The sequence below is a fragment of the Penicillium taxi genome, assembly GCF_028828555.1.
Source record: "Penicillium taxi strain IBT 34144 chromosome Unknown utg000004l_segment0_segment0, whole genome shotgun sequence".
NCBI classification, from domain to species: domain Eukaryota; kingdom Fungi; phylum Ascomycota; class Eurotiomycetes; order Eurotiales; family Aspergillaceae; genus Penicillium; species Penicillium taxi.
In genome coordinates, this window is record NW_026643206.1 from 2,843,723 (window position 1) to 2,855,962 (window position 12,240).

Genomic DNA, 12,240 nt, shown 5'->3' on the forward strand with positions numbered 1-12,240 from the left:
GGATTTAGAACCTTGGCAGATGCCTTATACTCTTTCTCATTTATTGGAGTTGAAGAGTTTATTACCATAAAATAGTGGGAATAGGAATAGGGGATATTTTATACAAATATTATATATCAAAAGAGCAGAAAAAAGCGGTGTAAGAGTGGGGACTTGGCCATGACTTTATCCTCTTCCCCACTTCTTATCATTTCAAGCCAAGATGCCCGATTATCCTCGCAAGCGTGCTCTAGTCGCTTGTGTTTTATGCAGGGCTCGGTAGGATCAGAGATTGTTCTATAGCATAGAGAAATCATCTAAATTATATCTTCAACTAGGAAACGCAAATGTGACGGTGAGCCTCAATGTGCATACTGCACTGGCCAAGGATGTCAGTGTCAATATCCAGAAGGCCCGAACGAGAAGTACGAGAAGTATAAGATATGGATGTTTCATTCGACCTACTGACCCTATAATAGAGGCAAAGACACCCCTGATAAGATATTACGGCGCTTGAGTCGATTGGAGGCCCTTGTACAACAGCAAACAGAGGCCATCTCAGCTTTAACCGAACACTTTAAACGGGAACCTCGACTAGATGCTCCCCTTTCTCAGACCAGTCTTGCGATCTTTGCAAATTCTCGTGGTCTAAGCGCCCCTGTCAATTCCTCCCAGGCTATTTTACTGGGTGACATCCCGCGGGCAGTCAGCTCGTGGCAAAGATACGACTATAGCGATAATGAGACTAGTCTTATTCCACTAGGACACCAGACTCCAACAGGTAATCTTCTCGGACTTGAGGGAATCAAGAGCCTCATCGGTGACTATCCGCCGGGATTCTTTCTCATGCTAGAATCGGAGCGCAAACTACCTCCTCTCGTACCGCGGACATCCTACAATTCAATCATACAGCGACTGAACCTATATCGCGATATCACAGACTCTTTGGTTGCTAGCTTCTTCACTCATGTTCATTCTACATTCCCCATTCTCGATCATGGCGACTTTATGGAGACTTTTGAAAGGTTCTTAGTAGGAACCCATGAGCCTGATCTCTCCTCAGCACTTTGTCTTACCGTCTTGGCCCTGGGTGATCTATGCTCCCAAACAGAAGATCCTTATGATACGGAATCAATCAAGAATGGACAGAGTACAGAGTACTTTGCACATGCGTATCAGGTTCTGAGCTCAGAGGGAGCTGCAACTTTCTCTAGAGAGTTGGTTGTCCCTTTGGCATTTTTCTATGCCTCACTATACTTTCGTTATCGAGCAAGGCCACTGCAAGCTTGGAAATTGGTAAACACGGCATCTACAGGTGTTCAATTGATGTTTTCCTAGTAAGTCTAGTTCTTCGTTTGGCAAAATAGCGATTACTAATACATGTCCAGTTTGCATGACGCGACTATTTCTCTCAAGCATCATCAAATCCTTGTTCGAGTAGCATGGGGCTGCTACATACTTGAATGGTACTGTGTGCATCTTTGTTTTTTGCCTTCACTGCTAATTGATCGAGAAATAGTGACGATCTTGCCGAGTTTCATTTCCCTCGCAGTCAGATTGAGGTTCTCGTGGATGGATTGCCTTTCCCAGAATTTACAGACCCAAATGATAGGGACAATCTCAAATTCCTTGCTATGTGCTCCATTCGCAAACTTTTCAATCGCATCCATAACACACTGTATCCAAACAAACCCGCTGAACCGAACGGAAGTCCCTTTAACGATACAAGAAACTCCTATTCCCCACGACCTCCAACTACTCCAGTCGAAGCAGTGAACGTCGAACTGAACCGCCAGCTAGAGGTCTGGTTCGATTCCCTGCCAGACCAAATCAAACCAGATCTGCTGGATACCAACCCGCAAAGCACGCAAGATAATCAGCTACGATTGCGGTATTATTCTGCGCGGCACATCATTTCCAGACCATTCCTCGTATATGCAGCACAGTCAGATGGGGATCAACTTAGCCCGCTAATAAAATCCAATTGCGAGACGTGCGTGGACAGCTGCCGAAATTTTGTCATTGCCACTGTTCCTTTTCTCCGGAAGAGAACACATTCTACGTGGCTGAGATTCCAAGCGTGAGTTGCTCTGCATCACCCAGGACTCATATCTTCCCTTTCAGTAATGGCTTACATATCTATTTATCGAATTCAGACTTCTAGCTGCAGTGTTTGTGCTTTCACTTGCCAGAACTACGCCGTCACTTTCGTCTCTCATACCAGACTTTGACGACCTTATCGAGCATGTGATACTTTGTACAGAGCCTTGGGCCCGCCATCTTGATACAGTTGATGCTATACTAGGCATTTTTAAGACCATCCAACGCAAATCACGAATTTCGTTTTTAGCCTCCTGAAGGGCCTTTCAGGGTCAAATATTAGCTTTTCGGGTTTGAAAGTGTGTTCGAGCTTGACATAATGATAACATGCTTTCAAAAACATATCACTCTCCGTCCATATCTTCACATTCGTAGCCCACATATGCTCTTGCTAATTTCTCACGGACCCACTAATTTATGTCAATGGGCCATTACATTAAATATTTCAGGGACAGAGTACTTACTTCACCGGCCTTAAATGGGGCTCTGCAGGGTGGGTTATCTTCCGATGTATGGTTATCCAGGACGGAAACTGTAGCGTCATAGTCGACACCGAAGAAGAAGGGAACTGAATATCGTTCTTCCTCAGAGATATTCTTTACGCGGTGAATTGTCGATTTGAACTTTTTATTTGTCCTGGGAGAATGAGTTAGTAGAATGAAATATGGAGCTCCGCTGATGGTCACCCTTACCAGGCTGATAGACAGTCCGCGATGTTGACAACCAGCGTTCCTGGAATGGGAGGAGCTGGAATCCATTCTCCGTCATGGTTGAAAACTTGGAGGCCAGGGACCTTCCATTGCAAGAGAATCGTGAAACACTCCCAATCCTGGAGTAGTTCCGTTAGATACTCAAAATAAGCAAATATGATACTTCACTCACAGTGTGTGCACCCAGCCCCTCACGATCTTCTCCAACAGCCTGAGCCGGATAATGTATCATGCGTGAAGTGACGCCAGGATAATTAATTTTTGAATCGAAATAATTCTCCGTTAGCCCGAGAGACAGAGCAAATATTCCCATCATCTTGCGACAGAGTTGCAAAACTGTGGCGCAATACTTTCTATATGTGTTTGAAAAGCCAGCTAAAGTCTCTTCGTCCGGCCATTGGTTGTCACCATATAGTCCGTATGTATCTGGCGGCAGCACATCATCTGGCGATTTCTCAAAGTCTAGGGCGGTTTCATATCCTATATCGAATGCTTCGGAAAGAACGCCCTCGGCATCTTCTTCGGCGACTGGGTCGTCCTCTGTCCCTGTAGACTTTTCGCCACCGATAGGGCTATATCCGCGGAATTTCTACAAGGAAGTGAGATTAAGTTTATTAATTGTACAGAGTTGCTAACCTTTGAGTTTCCGATATAGAATTTCCTTTTTTCGGCCTCGGGAAGATTGAAGAACTGCTCTGCGGCATGTTGGATACCCTGTATCATTTCTTCTGGAACTCCATGGTTCTATCAAATATATACTTTCTGTCAGGGGCTGTTCCAACCAAACCTTGGAAGTCTTGTTGAATTTTTTGTACCTTGATGTAGAAGAACCCGACCTGGGTACATGCTTCATATACTGCTTGTGCAAGTTGTTGACGTTGTTCTAGTTGAGTACTGTTTATATTTGCTAGATCGATTATGGGGATGTGATCGCAGTTTGCGGTTTGATAGAGCTCTGTCATGATGAAAGACCTACTAGGTACAGCGTAGATGGCAAGTTATGAGATGAGGGGTTGTGGTCTTATCTATACTAAAGACTTTGTTGAATCCGACCTTGGGGCTCCACCTAGTCCCCACATCAACATTGATGCGGAGAACTCCGCATGGGGTATATTATAATGAGGTAGAGAGTCTACATAGTAGGGAATTGGCGATAGGGGATGAGGAATAGGGGTAGTATTAAATACAGATTAGCACAAAGTAGTACCAATTAAAGACTAACTAACCAACCTTGGAACCATTAGATAAGCGAACATGATTACTAACTAATCGATCAGTTCGATTGGAGTCTGGACGTTGGGGGCTTAAATTTCGAGTACGGAGTAAATTAGAGCCAGAAAGTAGGGCACAGATATGATAGGTTGAATCAACATAAAACGTGTGGCTAAGCTTGAGTTACTTAAGACTTTGAAGACTTGAAACACGGGATCCACGCGTCAACGTGTACTCTTTTTATTACGATTCCTCTCAACCAATCATACCTGGTTATCATCTTCACCGCCTTCATCCTGCCGATGAGCCCCCTATATGTGCCCCCGTTTTGTATTTCAACCATTCCATTCCCAACATCCTCTTACTCACCTATAGTCACTCTTTTTGAGAAACTCACACAATGGCAAACAACCGGTCATCTCAGGAAGAGAAGCGTAATCTGGAGGCTGGCGTTACTCCTGCCCCAGAGAGCAGCGGTCTGCACCCTGCCTTCTACATTGCGTGCGTCTGAACCCCTGCTCAACGTCAACCTCAACGGCTTCTGCTAACTTCTCAATTAGTCTGTGGATTGCTTTGAGTTCCAGTGTCATTCTATTCAACAAATGGGTTCTCTCATCTGCCAAATTTGGTAAGTTTATTCTACGCTTCAATTCCAATTCATATACGGAAATTAACTTGTGCCATTTCTAGATTTCCGTAGGTCTTCCTTCATCTTGCCCACCTACAGCCTGCAGTCTCTATAACTGGCAATACCTCTTATTACTTCCGAATACTCAACTCACACCTTTCTAGCCCTTTTCTTGACAACATGGCACATGGTCTTCGCTACTGCCATGACCCAGTTCCTGGCCCGTTTCACTACGGTGCTGGACTCTCGTCACAAGGTCCCTATGACCCCTGCTACCTATGGGTGAGTTATTCTATTCTATGTAACAGTCTATTGGGTGAATTGATGCTGATTGTATCTCCAGTCGCGCTATTGTGCCCATTGGTATCATGTTCAGCTTGAGTCTGATCTGCGGTAACTTGGCCTACCTGTACCTCAGTGTGTCCTTCATCCAGATGCTCAAGGTAAGTTCCAAGTCTATAGATAAACTCTCTTCCCCTTGGAGCGACCGACAGAAATTGATTCAACTCTTCTATAGGCCACCAACGTTGTCGTGACTCTGTTTGCCACCTGGTTCTTCGGAATTGCCCCTCCCAACTTCAAGACTCTGGGCAATGTGGCCATCATCGTTGCTGGTGTTGTTATTGCCTCCTTTGGTGAGATCAAGTTTGAGATGTTCGGTTTCCTTATCCAGATCGGTGGTATCATCTTCGAGGCCCTGCGTCTTGTCATGGTCCAGCGCCTCCTCAGCTCTGCCGAGTTCAAGATGGACCCCTTGGTCTCTCTGTACTACTACGCTCCTGCTTGCGCTGTCACCAACGGTGTTGTTACCCTCTTCACTGATCTCCCCCGCATGAGCATGGAGAACATCTACTCACTTGGTGTCGCCACCCTTATTGCCAATGCCCTGGTCGCTTTCTTGCTGAACGCCTCCGTTGTGCTCCTGATTGGCAAGACCTCTGCTGTTGTCCTGACCATGGCTGGTATCCTCAAGGATATCCTCCTGGTCTGCGCCTCAATGATCATCTTCCGTGATCCCGTCACTGGCCAGCAGTTCTTCGGTTACTCTATTGCCCTTGGTGGTCTCGTTTACTACAAGCTCGGCCCCGAGAAGCTCCGCACCATGTCCACCGATGTGCGTCTCCAGGCTGCTGAGTACCGTCACAGCAACCCTGCCAAGTTCAAGGGAATTCTGCTCGGAGCCGGTGCGACTGTCGTCTTGACTGTTCTCTACTTCGGATCTCCAAGCACCATTTCCGCCGCCCACTAAATTAACTCTTTCAGTCAGGGTTGGTCCAGGACTTCCTTCACTCACAATAATTGATATTGTGTCAAATAACCATTGTCAGATGAACATGACAGTGGATTTCTTCCTTCTTCGCTCCTGATTTCTTTTTTATTTTTCTGTCTCGATAGATGAGATCTTTTTTTTGATGGAGGTATGCATGTAAATTTCCCATGATGGGTGCGATAGATTTCAAGGTCCGATTGGACTTGAGGCGAATCCACAAATATGTAGTTTTGTGGCTATGTTGTAATGATTGCTTCTTCATTTGCCTGGGGTTAAGATAACCAATGAACGTCATTTCAAAGCTGATGCAGTGCCAAGGCATTTAATCTTAAAGATATTCTTGAAACAGGTAATCTGTTTGACAGATTCGTGCTTTTTCAAAGTCGTGCGCCTTCACGAACAGAGTAGCTGTGCCCAAAGTCAGTAATGGCGAATCGACTGAGATATGTGCAAGGTCAGTAGCCAGATTGATCACATACCAATATTCCAACATGCATCTTTCACCTGCTCCCGAGGTGAGCTAGTTTCTCAGATTTGAACTGGAGGACGATAAGGATGATGAGAGAAGGGGAACTCAGGGGTGAAGATAAAGTATAATACGAGGGAAAAGAAGAGGTGACTTGCAGGCGATCTATGCGGTATTTATAAAGGCTACATAGCTATCGGTTCAAATGACTCGACATGTGAGATCAATTCCAAGGGTTAGAGAAATGTTAAGCGAGGTTCGTTACTGGGCAGGGATATTGAAGCTGAAGCTGAGGCCTTCAAAGTCGATACATCATTTTAGTTATGGACCTATTGTAACGCCGTAATAGCCGCCCTCTACACAGTAATTCGCATATTCAAACCTTTCTTGAGCATCAAATTCATCCCTTTCTCCTGACCCACGGATAAATGTCTTCTGTCTAAACAATCATTCCTCATATCCCTCCCCATCAGACTTAGGCAAATCTTCCCGACCATCTTGCCAACTCGAGCAATTAAGACAACGAGAAGCCTGTGGAGAAGTTAATCACAGACCCGAGCCCTAAAAATTTCAACAAATGTGCGTTCTTACCTCGACACTGATATACTGATTGCAGTACCTGCATTTAACAGTCGGCTTGATGATTTTATTCCGAGAAACGAACATGTACAAGTGAGCGCCAAAGAAGAGTGTGAGACTCACACCCCCAAAGTTCAAAAGGGTCTCGACAAACGAACTGTCACGAGTTAGTGGCTAAATATAAGTGAATAGGAGCGAACTGTATAGATACCCCCATGCTAGAACGAGTGCACCGTCGTCCCGGGCCTGGTCGACTGTATTGTATCCCTCTCCAATTGGGTAGTTGGGACCCTTTGAGAGAACGGCAAACTTCTGGTCCATGTTCCTATTCAGGAATGGGAGGAGAGAAACGATTGGTAGGACAATATCCGACACAAAAGACGTCACTACTTTGGTGAATGCATTTGCGATACTACCAAATCGTTAGTATAATTTACTGTGTGGGTAGGTACCAATTCTTACATCAAACCAAGAGCAACCTCCAAAACATTATCTCTAGCAGCGAAATTCAAAAATGCCTGCCAGCCGTGTTTTACCTGCTCACCAGCCGTCTGGCCGACTCGCACAAAGATTTCCGTGCTCTCGTCTAGTCCGCGCATCGTGGTATGGATTCTAGAAGTAGAAGGAGAGGGAGAGGTACGGGTAAAGGCAGCGGAACCAAGCTTAAATTCCCTGCGTTGATGATCTGCGCACACTATCTGTCGTTTCATCGTGGTTTTTACTTCGTACTAGTCTAGTTTGGAAAATAAAGGTGGAGGGGGACTAAGTTGTATATGGTTTGACATAAGATGACGGGATTTGCCAGATCAGCTTGTGACCAATTATGGATGCTTTTTTGAAACTCAAGTTGGCGTCGTGCATTGATCTACGCTACATGTGTTTTTTATACGTGGCGAATAGACTGTTTCCAACGCATCGTACTAGGAAAATCACGCGGTCAAGACACATCATTCGCAAGGCCTATACGTATTAAGAAAAAATCTAGCGAATAGATAAAGCAGGGATTGAAACAAATATTGAAAATATCAATTCGGGTTGATGTTTTCAATATAGCAAGGGGTAAGGAGATTAGAATGAGTGGGGAAAAAGGGAGGTCCGGAAAAAAAAAAAAAAAAAAAAAAGAGCCAAAAACTAAGCACCGACCGAGAATTGAACTCGGGACCTCGTGATGATAGTAATTACTTGCAATCACACGATCTAACCGCTGATCTACCAGTGCTTATTGGTTCTAAGTCGCTTCTTTTTAGTTTTATAAAACGACCTATTAGATTAATCAAATTCAACATTCAACTTCAACTACAGCCTTCGATTCCAACCTTGCAAGGTTATTGTCAATGTCCTTCAAGCCATAGTTGTTGTCAAGAGGTATCCACCTGGCATCAGGGCATTCCGCAATAAATGTACGGAAATGTACACCTAGTCAATATATTGTCATATCCATGGATGATATCTGTTATACCTAGGTACGCCCTCAGCCAGCTGGGTAGATCCATGGGTAGGACCTCAGGACGGTTAGTTCTAGAGATCAGGGTATCCTAATCCACAGGTTTCAGTGTGAGCTGACACTTGGGCACAGGGCAGATTGCTTCCATTGCCGCTCAATTTCCCACCTGGTGCTGCCGATTTTCAAGACGGTTGGTATCATCCTGGCTAATCTAGTACACCAATTACCTGAGGCCTATTACCTTGTTACCTGGATATGAACCTAAATCGGATTACATGACCAACTGGTCCCAATCTCCAGCTTTCAAAATGCTGACGCGTATCACCATTGGAAAGTTCGAAATTCAAGTACTCGAAAAACACGTTTTAATCTGTCTATGAAAAATGTAAGGTAGTTCACTCAGCTCGGATATGATTGTCTATCGGAACCATTTCCCTGATTTCCTGGGATGGCGAGTCCGAGGTCTGAGAGCGCAAGTGTTCATCACTAAGGATCGATGTCCCTTGGTTCCAATCTCGCTTTTCCCCGGCAATCTCCTGCTGACTAGTGTTGTCAGTTCCTCCCCGACTTATATTTGAAATCCAGACTTTCTTATGCAAAACTTTGAACAAGGGTCGCATATTCGATAGACATGCTGCGACAATTCCCACAGCAGGCTCAATACAAGTCCAAACACTGGAGTTGACTTGTGTATCTAGAAATTTGAAAGTCAGCTCATTCTAGTATACTTCGGCTTTTGACGTTGCTTACAAGTGATATCATTTCCTGCAGTGGACAGGTCGATGAGCGCGACGAGACGAATAATGTCAAAAATTAAGGTCCTGTCTATCGTCAGCGATGATTCATTCTCAACACGGCAGAGGAAAGAAACTAACAGCAATCCAACGACAAATATTCCAGAGAGACCAAGCTTTTGTGCTCGGGAGATAGGCAGATTCCAGACAATATGCATGGGCATGAACAGGATAATGGCATCAGTCAAGACATTCGGGATCTGAAGTCCGACGTAGAACTTGGCAAGATCCATACAGCCGCCCGGTGTCTCCGGAGCCCATAGCTTCTTTGTTGGTATACAAGCAAAGCAGCCGGTCAATATACCTCCAAAGGCCCATAGAACGATAATATATGTAACAACGTTAACGGCAACTTTCATGTGCTTAGTGGGAAATAGTCGGCGGTAGAGCAATAAGATAGAGATCTTGATGCAGCCGATGCAGCCGGTATAGAGGATTGAGCCGGTGAAGAGTGTCTATAGAGCAGTTCTAAGGTTGGCATATACCAAAAGAGGGACTGAAGGGTGTAGAGAATACCTTTAAATACACCACGAGTTGCTCTGGCTTCACGTATATGATGTGCGTTCCCAGTCCATTGTAAAGCACTACTGCATGTCAGTATTCGTTGTAAGGAACTTGCATAGGTTCATGGAACTTACAGACAATGCCAGCAATCGAGATTCCGTATTCAAACAGCTATCCTTGAGTTAGGGACCTCGGGAGCATTGGAATACACTTTGACGTAATTGTACAAACTCACCAGAGCGAAGATTATAAAAACGTCATCCATAAAGAGGCCGCTTCCATTGATACTTCGAGAGAGGATTCGGAATGCAACCGCTATAGTAGACAAGATAAATGCAAAACAAGTCGCTGTGATAACCACATGTTGGAGATTCTCGTGGCCAACACCACTCTTGTCTTGGGTAACCGAGGACATATTGATCTGTATCTAGGTGTATGACCTCAAGAGAACTGAAATGCTTTGAGTAAAATTTTCCTCACTAGCTCGGTAAGTCTGAGCTTTGATATGAACATATATTTACACGATTATCTAGAATTGATTTAATCCCATTAGATTGCCACGCCGTGTGAGAGGTAATACTTGATGCATCTCACCCTTGCATACGGCGATTTACAACGTACGGAGTATAACTAGTTGAGCCACTTTCAACATTTAATAAGTAAGGGTCCAACCCGATTGGGGCAACAAGATGACAAAGTTCTGGGGAATTCTCATCGTGCACTGCCCAACATCCAAAACGGACATGTCAATTTTGCCCCGACGACTGAGCCCATCTATCAGTATTTTTTCTTCCTTGACCTTACATGTTCATTTCATGTAACAGGTCTTCGACCTCACAGGAATCAAGGGACTTCAAATTGATACATGGCGATGGAGGAATCGCAAAGAAGTATTCGCCGCTAGGACCCTAGATCGAACCAGGTCGCTCGGTCATGCGAACCAACCATTCAAACACTTCATGTTAAGTCGATTATGATACCTTGGCAGGCAAACCCACCTATCAAAAGACGGAGTGATGTTTTAGACTAGTCTGACTAGATGTGCCAGACGTCTTTCTGTCACTTGGTAAGCCATTGAGTTGAGAATCTACACGTTTGGGAGATAATAGTCCGCAGACAGGGACTTGATAAAAGGACGTAAAGAACTACCATGACGGGAACTTTCTGCGTCCTTTTATCAACTAGTGGTAATTTTTGCGTCTTTGATCAGCTCCCTGAAATCCAGTTACAGAGACATTACAGGCGGTGTACCTTTTAAAAGGCGGTGTGACATAGATATGGCAGAAATACACCGCTTTGATAACAATTTTCGTTATCGTCCTCTTTCCTAATCTCAAGTTTTCAGTACCAGCTCCTTTCTAATATCAGTTACTGGGCATCATCTCCTATCAAGATGGTCCGTCAACTCAAGCACCACGAGAAGAAGTCAGTCCAGCAACCCAGAAAAAAACAAAACTCCATCCTGCTTTACATCCCTGGCATACTAACAAGAAAACCCTAATAGACTTCTTCGGAAGGTTGACTTCCACACCTATAAGTCTGATGGAGGTCACCGTGAGCACCAAGTTCGCCAGCGTTACCTCCTCCAGGATCCTATGGACTACCGGAAATATAATACTATGTGTGGATCTCTACGCCAGCTAGCACACAAGCTTTCCCAACTCGACCCAGACTCCGACCCAGTGCGCAAGAAGCTTGAGTCAGAGCTATTAGAGAAGCTATGGCGAATGGGTATCTTAAAACAGTCGCGCGAGCAAGGAGCAGGTCTGTCACGAGTCGAGCGCGAAGTCACCGTTTCTGCATTCTGTCGTCGCCGCTTAGCTGTTTTGATGGTACGAAGTGGCTTGGTGGAAACTATTAAAGCTGTATGTTTACAATATTATCCCATTCTGCCTGGACAATTTACTGACACTGGTTGATAGGCTGCTACCTTCATTGAACAGGGTCACGTCCGTGTTGGAACAGAAGTTGTCACAGACCCTGCTTTCCTCGTTACTCGCAATATGGAGGATTTCGTGACCTGGGTCGACTCAAGCAAGATCAAGCGCAATATTATGCGTTACCGTGAGAAGCTGGATGACTTTGATCTTCTATGATTTAAAACATTTTCCTAGGATTCTTGATTAATGATCTCAAAATACCCCATTTTTTCTGCCTGGCAGAAACTTCAGCGTATCGTATCGTTGTTACCAGCAGTTATCGTTAAACTTCAAGCTGAGGCTAGCGAGCTTGATACTATACGTCAAATCTAGGATATCATACACATACACACATACACGTACGTGCACATACATACATATAAATAATTATACATTTGCATCTACATCTACATATATACTACGGAGGGTAATAAGTGCCACCGCGAAATAACCCATAAAACTGAAAACAGAAAACGTATTTTACACCTGGCAGAATCTCTGAATACTCGTATCATGTATCCCTCTATTACTAGTCGATAGCCCTAAATTGACTAGTCAGCTGACAACGAAGGCTGCAGGGATACCCCTCAATTAGCTGAGTGACCAGCAACTTCCATCAACCTCGACTCTCACGA

At 44.6% G+C, this 12,240-nt stretch overlaps 6 protein-coding genes across 6 annotated transcripts; 3 read left to right on the forward strand and 3 right to left on the reverse strand.

The window, feature by feature from the left end:
* Positions 1-202: 202 nt before the first annotated feature.
* N7495_005977 (fungal specific transcription factor domain-containing protein) lies at positions 203-2,337 on the forward strand (the record flags this gene model as incomplete). The annotated part of the gene is given in 7 exon segments (XM_057208628.1): positions 203-239; positions 253-258; positions 318-404; positions 461-1,316; positions 1,368-1,410; positions 1,515-2,059; positions 2,136-2,337. The coding sequence occupies 7 exon segments, from the start codon at positions 203-205 to the stop codon at positions 2,335-2,337; spliced, it is 1,776 nt and encodes a 591-aa protein (XP_057062402.1).
* Positions 2,338-2,510: 173 nt separating this feature from the next.
* Positions 2,511-3,751, reverse strand: N7495_005978 (isopenicillin N synthase family dioxygenase; the record flags this gene model as incomplete). Its single annotated transcript, XM_057208629.1, has 5 exons — positions 2,511-2,715; positions 2,772-2,908; positions 2,962-3,378; positions 3,426-3,533; positions 3,605-3,751. 5 exons carry the CDS (start codon positions 3,749-3,751, stop codon positions 2,511-2,513), a joined length of 1,014 nt encoding a protein of 337 aa, XP_057062403.1.
* A 650-nt stretch (positions 3,752-4,401) lies between these two features.
* On the forward strand, positions 4,402-5,878 carry N7495_005979 (sugar phosphate/phosphate translocator; the record flags this gene model as incomplete). Its single annotated transcript, XM_057208630.1, has 5 exons — positions 4,402-4,502; positions 4,562-4,629; positions 4,794-4,911; positions 4,973-5,072; positions 5,147-5,878. The coding sequence occupies 5 exons, from the start codon at positions 4,402-4,404 to the stop codon at positions 5,876-5,878; spliced, it is 1,119 nt and encodes a 372-aa protein (XP_057062404.1).
* A 934-nt stretch (positions 5,879-6,812) lies between these two features.
* Positions 6,813-7,654, reverse strand: N7495_005980 (uncharacterized protein; the record flags this gene model as incomplete). Its single annotated transcript, XM_057208631.1, has 4 exons — positions 6,813-6,896; positions 6,957-7,101; positions 7,156-7,356; positions 7,407-7,654. The coding sequence occupies 4 exons, from the start codon at positions 7,652-7,654 to the stop codon at positions 6,813-6,815; spliced, it is 678 nt and encodes a 225-aa protein (XP_057062405.1).
* A 1,129-nt stretch (positions 7,655-8,783) lies between these two features.
* Positions 8,784-10,101, reverse strand: N7495_005981 (uncharacterized protein; the record flags this gene model as incomplete). Its single annotated transcript, XM_057208632.1, has 6 exons — positions 8,784-9,082; positions 9,139-9,209; positions 9,264-9,637; positions 9,699-9,766; positions 9,821-9,857; positions 9,922-10,101. The coding sequence occupies 6 exons, from the start codon at positions 10,099-10,101 to the stop codon at positions 8,784-8,786; spliced, it is 1,029 nt and encodes a 342-aa protein (XP_057062406.1).
* A 978-nt stretch (positions 10,102-11,079) lies between these two features.
* Positions 11,080-11,782, forward strand: N7495_005982 (uncharacterized protein; the record flags this gene model as incomplete). Its single annotated transcript, XM_057208633.1, has 3 exons — positions 11,080-11,111; positions 11,191-11,551; positions 11,609-11,782. The coding sequence occupies 3 exons, from the start codon at positions 11,080-11,082 to the stop codon at positions 11,780-11,782; spliced, it is 567 nt and encodes a 188-aa protein (XP_057062407.1).
* Positions 11,783-12,240: the final 458 nt, after the last annotated feature.